This window comes from Syngnathus scovelli, chromosome 2 (assembly GCF_024217435.2).
Source record: "Syngnathus scovelli strain Florida chromosome 2, RoL_Ssco_1.2, whole genome shotgun sequence".
Lineage (NCBI taxonomy): Eukaryota > Metazoa > Chordata > Actinopteri > Syngnathiformes > Syngnathidae > Syngnathus > Syngnathus scovelli.
Genome location: NC_090848.1, coordinates 20,296,960 through 20,310,667, shown reverse-complemented (window position 1 = coordinate 20,310,667; position 13,708 = coordinate 20,296,960). Strand labels below are relative to the sequence as shown.

At 38.6% G+C, this 13,708-nt stretch overlaps 1 protein-coding gene across 5 annotated transcripts in view; it reads right to left on the bottom strand.

The window, feature by feature from the left end:
• Window positions 1-13,708, bottom strand: part of cntn3a.1 (contactin 3a, tandem duplicate 1) — a 73,685-nt gene that overhangs the window by 59,325 nt on the left and 652 nt on the right. For all 5 annotated transcript variants that reach the window (XR_007488640.2, XM_049755427.2, XM_049755423.2 and 2 more), the window contains exon 2: window positions 3,592-3,735. Coding sequence is in view for 4 of the 5 variants with exons in the window: in XM_049755427.2 (XP_049611384.1) it covers window positions 3,592-3,646 (55 nt within the window). In the remaining variant the exon portion in view is untranslated. The remainder of the gene's footprint in view (window positions 1-3,591; window positions 3,736-13,708) is intronic.

Below are 13,708 nucleotides of genomic sequence, written 5' to 3'. Positions count from 1 at the left end.
GCATAAAATGAAAATGCCCAAGAGTGAAAACTTTAGCTTTAGGGTATTGCCACTACTTACAATATTGTCTGTAAAAAGAGAAATTGGATCAATATTCTCAGGCAATATCCAAGCATGCTGCACTACACTATGTTCGCGCAAATCAAAACTAGTTCACAAGAAATGCAATAATACCCCTTTTATGATAGTGTCTAACAGCAGATTCATTGGGGAAACATATCATTGATTACGATTAACTCTGTATGTGGGATGAGAAAATTAAAGCTATTTCTTGGTTGTTATTATTTCCTTTGACCATGTACATAGGCAGAGAAACATGCTGCTTCAGCAAGGACCATTTGTTATTGAATTGCTTTTATTCCCTCAGCAATGGTGAGGAGGTTATTAGCTGTCAGATACTAGCTACTAGAGGCTACCTTAATTGAAACATCAATCAAAGGATAAACACTTTTTTTTTTTAAATCCACTCATTTTTAAACTTGGATTCTTTTCTGAGTCACAACACTATCACATTGATGTTACACAATGGTTTTAAATCCAAACAAATGCTGCAAAACAAATCAGTAAAAAAAAAAGAAAAGAAAGCGCAACTTATAAAAAATGAAATAATTGTTTTACCTCCAATTATACCTTCTTTCTCAGCATTTTAGCAAACTTCATGCCCAAACAATGAAGCAACCGAAAAAACAGTGACATTCACGCACAGGGCTGTATAATATGTTTCTTCACAAAAAGCCTGTTTTGACCAGCCTTCAAAGCTGCCTTTCTTATAACGCACTGCATTCTACTGACTAAATCTTCAGGAGAGCATGCACTTTCAAAAGAACAGTGGTGATGATAAATTTGAAAAGTCACAATGTATCAAGGATTAAATCATAATTTCCAGACAACAAGCTCCTACTTTTTTCCCCACATTTTGAACACCTCTGGCTAATAAGCGACATTAATATGTAAATATTTGTAGCTGAAGAAGCCTGAAAACGATCCCGCTCATTTCAATCAGGTGCGTTGCAGCAGGGAGACATGGGCTGCGTCCGAATGTGCACACTATTACTATTCCCTATCTAGTGCGCTTTTAAGACGGCAGAGCTATTCAATTAGCGGCCCGCAGGCCACATGGGGCCCAGAACCAACCCCCGAGTGGCTCAGCCTGTGTTTCAGGCTGCCTTAATTTAATTGCATTTAAGAGATGCAGAGGGTATCTCAGTTTGCAAGATTTCAGAAACTCTTGCAGTGTTAAAAACGGTGAGTGCAACATTCGCGTAGCCTACCCACCTTGCTGACGATGTTGTTTTAAACCGTGGTAGCGGTGCTAAAAACAGGAGTAGTGGCAAGATATTGTGGATTTTTTTTTTTTTTTTTAGAAAATTGACAAAAAGTGTCAATTCACCAATGTGTATGGCCCAGCTACATTTCTTGATGTGGAAATCTGGTCCAACTGAAATCATAATTGAATAGACCTGGGTTAGGGGATAAGAGTGGACATTCAGACACATCCACGGAAAACAGGCAGGACAGCGGCCCTCCAGGACCCAGTCTGGACACCCCTGATCTAGGTTGACAGTTGAGCTAATTCCTTTTGGCTCAACAGAACACTGGCATAGAAACAGAAGTTAGGAACATTTAGACTTGCTTTCCCACCTCACTAAAAATGTATGTATTGTATAAAAGAATAAAAACGCCTTTTCATTTTCCCTCTTGTGATAAAAGTGATTTTGTCAAAACCCCATCCCTAGTGGGTGCAAGCTTCACTTCTCTTTTTGTGAGCGCCTGTTTAGTGTATTTACAGCAAGTCAGATATGAGATACAGGTATCAGCGTGATTTCACCAAGCAAGGAATACACTGAAATTGACTGCAATTTTCCTCTCAAGGGTTGTGATAATATTGCTGTAGCATTTTTCACATGATGGCTGGTTCAGGAAAGTCCAAGCGGACGGGTCAAAATGCATATTCCAACCATGTCCAAAGTCACCTCCTTGCTCTCTGACATATGCAAACACACATTCAGCAAGCGCCCCTGGAAGGAAAGAATGGGAAGGGATCTGGTTAACTCCCGATGAACTTTCTATGGGAAGGACTTCCTTCTGGCTCATTGGCTCGTCCACATAGCCGGCTGGCTGCCTGGTGTACATATAACCTTCCTCAAAGCAGATACCTGATATAATGACACTGCTTATGCTACTCAGTATTGTGCTCATACATTCTAAAATACTATTCATGTATTTCTTAGAATACCAAGGCTTTGAGGGTCTTAATATATTCCGCTATAAGAAGGCTTTTGTCATGGCCAACTGCCCAACCTCCTCTCATATACTGTGGGAACAGAAACTACATCAATCATAATCACAGGCCTTTTGTCATGAGTAAAAAGAGAATTATTTTTTTCAATTCGAAATTTTTCTGAAAGTAAAATTAGATTTGAAAGTGAAAGGCAGCTCCACATATTTCAATACATAACTACTGTAAGCAGTTGCACTTTAAAGTATCTGGACAATCAATGTCAATGTATGAAAATTTGTGAATTAGTTTGCTGCAGTGACCGGAATTCAGTAATTTTGCTTTATTTGATTATAATCTGTCTTTAGAAAAAGCCAAATGTATCATATAGAGTGAATGTTTGCAAACAGCCAAGTCTGACCATCAAAACCCTTTCAAAAGAAGTAGTTTGCCTTTAACATAAAAAATATTCTATAATTTGCACTTAATTTGTGGGACTGATTTTTTTGTATGGTATGCAGCACTGTCATGAATGCTCTGATAAAACTGTTCATATGGCATCAAATCTCTTCACTCTTTACTGTGTCCAGATAATGCCTGAGGGCCTATAATACAGGGATGCAAATTTAAACAGTAGATTCTAATCCTTTATAAACTGACGCTTAGCGACACATCATCTGATGTGTACTGGATTTACAGATAAACTGTGCTAATTGCCAAAATGGCATATGTGGGTGTGAAAATGCAGCACAAAGAGACAAAGTGATGAAGTAAGGCACACAGATGCTAATTATTTTACAGCCCAGATACTGGGGGGAACGGGGTAATCTGTAACAAGACAACGTGAAAGATTAGTCATTCTTTTATGTATTATGCTCATGCCGCAAAACCCTCATTTATATTGCTCTCATCCTCAAACTCCGACATTAGGAGACGTCACATTTGACCCTGAACATTTTGTAAGCGACTCAATTTAGGTCTCTCATTAAAAGCAAGATCAGTGAAAGGATTTCTGTGCGACAAGCCATGCAATCACAAATAGGTTGATGATTGAAGTGCCCTTTAAAAAGAATGACCACATTTTCAACTGCAAGACAGGGAGGTTTATTTTTCAGAGGGGAAAATCTTTCTCTTTTTTCCCAGCAGTGCCCCTAAACTGAAGTCATGCTGCTTGAAGATCGCAGTGAAAAGACATCAACATTGTCCACAAATTACAGGGATTACTAGAAAGGTGCTGGGTGCCATAAAACCTAATTTTCTTTCAGGTGCCCTCTATTCAGTAGTTTGTAGAGCTGTCATAAATTTTTGAATAACAATTCATAGTTAATATCCCAACACAGAGAAAATAAAAATTAGTCATTCAGGAGGTTTACCTGCCAGGCAGTCCAGCAATGACAGCAGCAGTGCCAGTTTCCACAGCAACTCCATTTTGATGGTCTCAGGTCGATGCGATCTTAAATCCAATCCTAAATGTATGATATTCTTTCTTTGTCCTTTCGAGCACTTACACTTGTTCCCTGTTAAAAAGAAGAAAAGGAAGGGGGACAAATTAGAAGTGAATTCCAAATACAGATGGGCATTACGCTAAATTTTCTAAATAGCCAAAGATGGAGACCAATATGTGAATAAAGTTTTTTTCCTTAGGACACACTAGTTGTTGGTTGTAGTTAAAAAAAAGGCATTGGATGAGTGTGCTCCATATAGTATATCTATTTGAGATAATAAGCAATTATTGACCATAAAGAACCAATTATTTGCCTGAAATTGAATGTTGATTAAATTGAGGCAAAATGTGCATTAATTTTTACATTGCAAACAACAACTCTTATTTCACTCTCGACGAGGTAGTGGGCTAAAGACAAAAGCTATGTGATGTTACCTCCAAGCAGATGTGCACCATGGCACCTCTCTGAGAGACATTTACATAGCAATAGTACATTCTGTAGATTAATTTGTACAAAAATAAATTCATCAGTCATCAACTACTCCAATTCCAATTAAAATAATTTCTTAAGAACTGATTCGTAGAGTACTGTGGTTTCCAATAACAAAGTAGTGTCACTCTCGACAGCTATTTATATTATTAAAGACGGATGCGGAAAAACTACTTGACCTTTTTTTCTTAAAAATCTTTGAAAACGCATTTCAGGACAAAACTAAATTAGCTTAAAACAGCTTTAAGGCAAGGAAGTGTAAAAACAGAAACAAAAAGATTTGTCCAGACAAAGACTACAAAGACAAAATCAATGTTCAAATGTGCTTAACAGTGCATAACAGGGATCATGTCTGCAAAATAAAAACAAATGGGATTTCAAGCTTGTACTGAAACTTGCTGAGACAAAACAAAAGGGAGACTGGTTGTCAGACATGCAATGAAGCACTGGACGTCTTCTCAAATTCCTCCAAGATGCAGAGATTAAATCTTTGCTGCAAATAGCTGACAGCGCAAAACCTTTCGCAGTTCCTTGGAGGAGTCACATTTTCTTGGAGTCTAATTTTTGATGCAACCCGCATTAGGGTCTAAAAAAAGTTCCTATAATGAGACATATTCCTGCTGTCGCTGACATCATTTTTCTGTCAAACACACCCAAACATGTTGACATCTCCAGTGATTACCAGATTAAATATTTGTCTGTGACAAGCTGGTGATAAAGTGAGAAAAGATTAAATGATGTGAAAAAATTAGCGGAACTTACTCTCACTGATACATTGAACTGAGTGAGGACACAGTTTACTTTGAGTGGTCACAATCAGTGTGCAGAACTAACAAAGGAGTTGAAAACAATACTATTCTGTTGAGTCTATCAAGAAGCAAGCAAGAAAGAGACAACTGAAAATTTGCTCTTTGAGAGTTATCTTTGAAAAGTAGAACCAAGCATACCTATTCAAGTGTGAATACATACTGTACATGCGCTGCATTTGCATACAATACACTCACTTCTGAGTCTACAAAGCCATTAAAAGGCAACACGTTTACCCCATAAATCTCAATATGGAGATTGACTTTAGAGTGTCATCTTTGCTTCAACATATCCTGCGGTTATTACAATGACAATGCCATAAGTAAATGTTAGCTTTAAATAATAAATCAGAGACTTCAAAACACCTTTTTATGCTTTCAGCTATTTTTGCAGAGCTTCTCCTTCAACAGGGAATAATTGCAAGAGCTTCACTGAATACATATTACATATTTTGTAATAAAAAGAGAAGGACCTGAAATTCACCAGAACCTACAGTAGCACTGCAACCTCATCCATTCGCTATACAACTTGTCCTCATTAGAGTCGTGGAAGAGCTGGAACCAACCCCAGTGGACCTTGGGCTGGAGGCAGGGTAGATCTACACATACAGAAAGACACTTATAGCCTTACAAGTAATGTTCCTGACATGTGTATAATGACACGTGGCTGTACAGTGGACCCTTTGCGCTTCGCGTGGAGAGAGGCCAGCTCGGGAGGCCAATAGGGAAAATTGAAATGCACTGGGTAAAAAAAAAAAAAAATAATAAAAAATTATCACCCAAATTCTTCCAAAAACGCTGAGAAACATTCAACGTCGCTGTCGGGCGGAAACCTTGAACGGGCAAAATGATAGCTTTACAGGAACTTGTTTTGAGTTCCCAGGCACCGTCTCGTTCAAGTTGTACTTTACCTTATGTTAAGACATGGTGATGGAAATTGAGAATTGGTCGAACATGACTGTGGAGGCCTGGAGGTTGTGAATGGGTGTGTGGTGAGTAGGGAGGAGGCACACGTAGGCACACAAAGTAATATGGGTTCACTGTAATATATAAAATTGTGTTGGCTGATCATTCACCTTTGAGAGCTCAATTAACAAATGTTTGGAAACTCTTGAGATGTCCCATTCAAAAGGCAGTCTCATCTAATCTTCTCATCTTTAACAGCAACCTTTTTATCTCCATTACTGGCAGACACGAGGCCACAGTTACTTGGTGGATAAAAGACATCTTTTGATCTAAAGATGCTGACTAGTAGCAGGTCAGGTACTGCAGTGACCACAGCAGTTGTTGAACATCTTCAGTGATTTACCCTTATGACTTGGTTGTCACAAGAGCAATGACTTATGGAAATTGATTACTCCCATGTTGTGTGTGTGTGTGTGTGTGTGTGTGTGTGTGTGTGTGTGTGTGTGTGTGTGTGTGTGTGTGCGTGCGTGCGTGTGTGTGTGTGTGCGTGTGTGTGTGTGTGTGTGTGCGTGCGTGTCTGTGTGTGCGTGCGGGTTTTCTTGTTTGCCTGCTTTTTTGGTGGTATCAGCAAGTATCCTATGCACATTTAAGTTCTTCAACTTGTATTCTATTGATGCATCCTTTATTGACAACCTTGTGTTATACTGCAATCTTGCCATTTTGTCCTACACCTGAAAGAAGACTATTATATAAAAGTGTTTTATTTGACTTTTGAATATATGTTTTCCTGCTGATGAATAACCTCTAATTTCCACAGACAAAAGCACTCAAGATTTCAAGCATTGTCAGAATGCTACCTCTTATCCTTTTCTCATCTGACAGCAGCAGCTGAAGCTGACAAACTGAAATTGTAGTACAGTCGGACAGTGATGCCGGTTGATTTGACCCTCTCCACTACGACTGATCACGCAGCCGCTATCATTTTTTCAGGGCTCAAAAGTGTGTTAATAAAAAGGTGCTCCTCGTCCAGATGAAGATAAAAATCCACACTGAAATCCTGGGCCGTAGTACAGACACACTCCCGGTCTAGCGCACACCCTTAAGCCCTGAAACATGAATGAGACCAGACACCCACTCCCTACAGAAACGACACAAGACTAGTAAAAATGGCAGAAGATGCTACATCTTTTATCACCTGAGCTGTGACTTCGCTTGATCTACAGACACCCGCTTGATCTGTGTTTTCCCCCATCCCACAGCTCTGAGTGCCTGCAGGTTATTTGAAATTCATTTTCTGCCCCCGCTCCCATTGAGATTGCTAGTAATCGTGAAATTTCCCTTCCTGACCCCACGCACGTGAATCAAAGTGCCACAGTAGCACTTCCGTGACAGACTGGACCAGATAGCGGCATCTTGTCAGATTGTGTCTCGCAGTTTTGTGGTGCTGTGAAACTAAATGACCAAAAACGATAGCAATTGAGCTTTATTTGTCTTTCAGTATTTGAGATTACCTCACAATGTCACAGGTAATTAATATGCATGTACTCTCACTGGCATTAGATATGGTGTACCTTCACGATATTGTTACATCCTGTAGAGCTCTATCAGAATCAGAATCAGAAACTGTTGTCCCTTAAAGGGAAATTGATGCTTCAGCAAGAGCACATAAGGGACAGGGTACACAATGACAATATCAACATTGGCTACAGTATTTGAAGCTTTACAGGTAACGGATATTGTACACAATAAGATATTTGGCCACCCACATGCTTTCAGTCAACCTGGATTATTTTTAGAACCAATAACAACATACTGTTGCAGATTGTCACAACACCATACACACAGCTAAGAGGTTTCTTCTGCTGAAATTGGAGTTTCAGTCAAGGTGCACAGTCACACACAGCAACCAATTTTTGAGACCTACATCTATAGGGGAAATTTGTGTCAGAATTATTCACACAATTACATCACCAACAGAGACTGACAGTAGCCATCACCAAAGTTGACCATAGTAATCAACAAATCAATCATTAAGAATTTCATAGTTGTGTGGAATTAAATGTTGATACATTTCAAAACTGTAGAGGCAAAATAGAGTGCATAATTTGGCTGCAACCAGCACGCAATGTCAGTTCCTCCAAATATCCATGCATGTCTTACAAAACTTTGCAGTCTCAAGTCAAGGCTGCTTTATTTATAAAACACATTTCATTCACAAGGTAATTCAATGCGTATCACATAATACAAAGTACAACATATTGAAGCATTTACAAACAAAAGTCTTAAATATATATAAAAGCAAGGCAAAGAAAAAGTAGCTTGTATAATGCAAGACAATATTTAGAATATTCTTTTTTTTTTTAAAAAAAACCTTAATTTTAGATGTGGTGGACCAGATGACAAACAAAAATCGATTTCATCAACGCTTATTCCTTCAGTGTTTTAAATTTACGCCAGCTAAATCTGATGACAACATTTTGACGGACCCACGGACAAGTGACGACAGGTGTAAATGGCCACCTTTGGTATTCAAGCGATTTATAGAACAGTAGCAGAACTTTAAAGTATAGACCTGACTGGAGGCCAGCGTAAAGCCTTTCAGACTAGAGTCATATGTTCTGCGTTCTGATCTCTTTATTATGCATGCGCATTACTTTAGTTCTCTCTGTACTGATTTCCGTTTCTTGTGCTGCATGTCTTTTCAATTGAATTGTTCTGGTTATACTAGATTAAGGTTTTGTTTTGATTGCCAATGTCAGAGTGGCATTATTATCTTTGCAAAGGAATTGAAATTGAATTGAAATTTCAATCCAACTCTGCACCTCACAGTTGTGCAGGTACACCTAATAAAGTGGCCAGTGAGATTATGCTCAAAACTTGTTTGAAGTGAAGTTATATACGCCAACTAATTTCGGTTCTCCACAAACAGCTCACCGTGGGAGCCAATTGAGGAAAATCCAACATATCCATCCGCCTGCCAAGACTGAGCCTCAAATATCGGTGCAAAACAAAGAGACTAATAGTGTTTTGATGTAAGCCCACAAGCCGCTGGTGTGACACATCATATGCCAGCTTCTTCATTTCTCCAAACGGGGTGCTCTGCGAGACCACTTGTCCTAATCTCCCCTATGACAAGAACAATAGCATATGTTGAAAGGTTCTCCCTGCTTGCATCTGCACGTCCAGATTTAAACATCTAAAAAAAAATTGCCACTGTTCTTTGATGGATTCATCCCTTCCAAATAGGCTTGAAATTTTAGCAATTTTTGGACACCAGTTTTCAGGTATCTAAAATAATAACTTCGAAGATAGCACTTAAATATGGTCGCATGGCAGTGATAAATGTAGCAAAAATAGAGAGAATAATGTATTGCTGCAGGGTTAAATGTATTCACCTGCTACTGCTAATAAAACCATTTTCTCTGACTGCTCTTCCAAAGTGTTGAGCTGCTGAAGCAACAATATCTTGTCATAGAATAGTCACGGAAAATGCAATGTGCTTGTTAGTGAGCTGAGTACTGGCTGCCATCATTCTCTCTACGAGCAATTTCAGGATTTTTTGTCCCAACAGTTCAAAGTTTAGTTTGAAATGTTGCAGTGGGAGAAATGTAGCAAGAAGGAGCAGGCACTGTGAGCTTTTAGATGAAAAGCTGCAGGAGACAGGCTTCAACTTTAACATCTCAGTGAGGGAAGCAGCTCTTTTCGCTAAGTCCTGCTGGCACACTCACAGGAGCCATGAGCAGCACCAGATCAGACCTCACTTTCTCACCAAATACTGGAAAAGGGGCCAATTACTGTCTGTTCCTATTCAGATGGAAATATGTTTCTTTGATGTCACTCCGGTATTGTGGAAGTGTTTTCCATTTCCACACACAATAAAATTGTTGTATTAGAGTATAGGGCAGGAAAACTGCTGATGTTTTCATCAAACAGGAACTCTTATGAACTACATTTTTTTGCATGTGCCTTATTAGAAGAAGCAAAATGAGCAAGATCTTCTAACCCATGTTTTATTGTTTTTCAGTTATTGTTTGCAACGTTTTAGTAGATTGCTAAGAAGAAGGCACTAAACTAAACCCAGGAACTTTTATTCATGAACTTCAAGGTTGCCATGCAGGTTTAGGGTTCAAGGCGGCTAAACTTTTTAATTAAAGGGGAAGTCAACCCCAAAACTGTCTTTACAATCATATGTTGTATGTGGCCGCACCAGTCTAAACACAGCATTCTGATTAATATTAAAAGAAAAAAAAATACTGAAAATGACATCACAGTTGCCAATCATGGTTCAGCTTCAGAAAATTGTCGAGTTGCAAAATGGCTGCCTCTTGAGATGGATAGAAACAGATGGATTTTGCCAGATGAATTCATATTGCACAAACAAACATTAATCAGATGAGTGTGTTTTGACTAGTTGGGCTGCACAGAACATATTATTCCAAAGAAATTGTGGGCATTGAATTCCCCTTTGTTGTGGGAATAAGCAACAGACATGATATTCTCCAGTAATCCAGTAGTCTGCAGTAATGACATTATTGCCAGTCAGAGATTACAATTAACCGGTCACAATGGACAGATGTTTTGCTTATGTGGCTCGTGCGTGCCCTTTCATAAATTGTGAACGAATTCATGGAGTCGACACTCGAAAGGAGACGTCTATTTTTCTTCTTGCATTGAAGTACATCAAAGAGAGACCTTCAATAATGGACTTGAAAGCAAAAGAAAGATTTGAATCCCACTGCAGGTATCTACAAGGAACTGGCTGGTGATAGGCACCACTGGGTTCGAGAAGGCAGCTGGTAAGAAAAAAAATGTGCCAGCTATAGTTCTATCATGTCAATCATATGCATGATGCTAGCAAAAGCAACATGAATTATTCTGAAGCTTGCACATGTCACAGATATAGAACATATATGGTTCCATATTACAGTACAGCAATAGATATAAAACTTCTGAATGACATGCAAAAAAAAATGACTGTTGAATATTTATTTACTCCAAGAGCATTTTTGGAGTTGGCATTATAAGGGTGTGAAACTGTGTGATTTATTTGATATTGTTGAGAGATTATCCTTGAGTGAAATTATACAATCAAGCATCATAAATAGTAGAATAATGAACAGCAACTTTACATCAATTGATATATGTTATTGGGTTGCCTTGAATCAAATGGCCTTTATGTAATAAGATTAATATGATTTATTGTATCTGGTTAGGTTAAAGTTGCTCTTAAAATATACAAAATAAAATAGCAACATGCTCTATTTTATTCAAATTTAAACTAACCTTTGTTTAAGGCATTTCATTTATAGATAGCGCAACTGTATTCGCACATAAAAACCTGGCGTGTCCTGATTTTCATGCCGACAGAATCCACAATGCACTTGTGTAGAAGTTTCGTTTATTTCTCTGCTCCATGCTGGGTGTTTCGTTTGACATGCGCCTGGTGCACCTGACAGTGTGGTAGCAGAAAGTGGACTTAACTTTTCACCTGCTGGGAACACGTCTAACTATCAATGTGTGTCAGTTGGTGAATCTGATCAAGATGCAGGCAAATAGATTATGAATTCCGTAGATAGGTGGTGGATGTGGAGCTGTCAAATTAATCGATTAACTAACAAGTAATTCATTATCAAATGTATCAACTATTTAAATGATAAACTCATTGTTTAAAGTTGTTAAAATCCTCTAATGTCAGTCAAACTCAACAGTATTTTTTCATTCATGTTCGTAGTCATTCATGAAGACAGACTGATTATCTTTAGTGTGTACACCAAACAAGACATTTGCAAACACATGCGCTGACAAAAGGGACACCAGTAACTGATACAGTTTCAAAAAGGTTGCTGAGTAGTAATCCTTCTTGTGTGATACTGATTAAATGTTTAGTTGGTTTTATTTACAAGTAAACAATACCAAATAATAAACAACAATAATTACGTGAATAAACTATAAAAAATGGGGGGAATGGTTTTGTCATACATTTTCATGCAAAATAAAATTTTATCAGATTATTTCGATGGGGTGGTCAATAGAATAGTGACAGCCCTAAGTGAATGTCATCTGCAGAAATCGATTAATTGAACATATATATATTGTTATTCCCATTTTTGAAAACATCCCACTGGTCAGACATGGAAGCTGGCTTGGGGGAGGGTGAAGGGAGGATAGCACACATGGACAATCTTCTTTGTGTGCTTTGACATGACACGGATACAAACAAATCAGTTTATTCTTCCAAAGAGTGTCAGCACGTCTTTCGCTTTTTCAGGGACTGATCAGAGGTACTTCGAGTCACATGTGTTCATGCCCACAATGGCAACCCCCCCTCCCCCCCTCTTTATTAATGCGGCATGTTGCACCCGCTTGCCTGCATTTGTGAAAATACCCAAACCGAGTCTCGCTCCAGCCTATCCCTGCACAGATTTCATGCCAAATTGCACTGGCCATGAAAAAAACAAAGCCTTGATGAGTAGCTACACAAAGTTCAAAGAAGGAAGGAAACATAAGTATTGGGAACATTTTATATAGGTTGTTAGGATTTTAACAATGTCCAGCTTTGGAAAAATAGCAGACTACTGTATATATTGTGTATCGCCATTCAGACAAAAAATAAATAAATACTGAGCTATGGCCTTGGCCATATTGCCCGGCTGAAGTAGATACTTAATTGATCTTGTGGGAAATTCTGCAGCACTATGCTTGCTTCACCATGTGCCCTTACAACAAAACAGATAAACATAATACATTTCTCATATTGGACAGCAGTTTCGGGTTCTTTTTGGATATTTTACATGTGCACCAATCAACCACTTCCTAGCCTCATGTCTCATAGCATGACAAACATGTTGTAAATGTGTGTGTGTGTGTGTTGGGGGGGTGGGGGGTGCTCATAAACAGCTGTGCAAACGGCAATGTGAAATAAAGCTTCATTAGTCGTAATCACATAAGCTATATCCAGAGCAACAGACTGCCCAAAATAACCAAAAGTACTATACCCCAGAGCAAAAACTCTCTGCGGGGTAGTAAATGACCTTAACTAAATTTAGACGATAATCCCCAACATTCAAACATGCAGCCGTACACCACATTTTCATATGCACCTCAGAACATGGTGAGAAGCAACTTAAACTAACATTTTAGTACTCATTTACCAATGCAATGTCTACTTTTCCTGCTCTTCTCTGCATGTTATGTTGTTTCATCCTCTTATTTCAGACACAGTGGAATCATCACAAGTGTGTCAATGAAGGAGGTGCCCAAATAGATGTAGAAAGATGCAAAATGAGGGCTAAATAATGCATCTTAAAAGATGAGTAAATTGGCTTAAAAGTCAAGATTATGCCTACAAAAAGGTAAACAAACAAACAAAAAAAAACTGCCACGGGGGCATTGTGTTTCTCAGTGATCAATTCTAAGCTGCATTGGATACACTTCAAGACACTTTAGATGTGCAGGTTTTCGCAAGGATTCTTTGAGAATAACTTGCAATGAAGTTGCTGACGTGCGGCTTTTGGACTATCTTAACCGCAATCAAGCTCGGAGCTCAGTTCAATTAAAAACTGGAAGAGATGATGAGCCCGGACTCAGTTCAATCCCCCCTCTGATTACTGACAGCAAATGAGTTCTGCCTGTGGCAATAGGTGGATTTGTGACCCCGCACAGAACACATGATATGTAAACAAAGATAAACGTCAATACATCCCCAAGATATACAAATTTTCTCTGATGATGCATATGATTACAAAGCCATGCAATTAAAGACACATGCATGTACAATATGTGTGCTCAGTACTCAGGCTCAGTAATTTCTTTGGGAAATAAAAAGGATTCTCAAAAAAACTCAA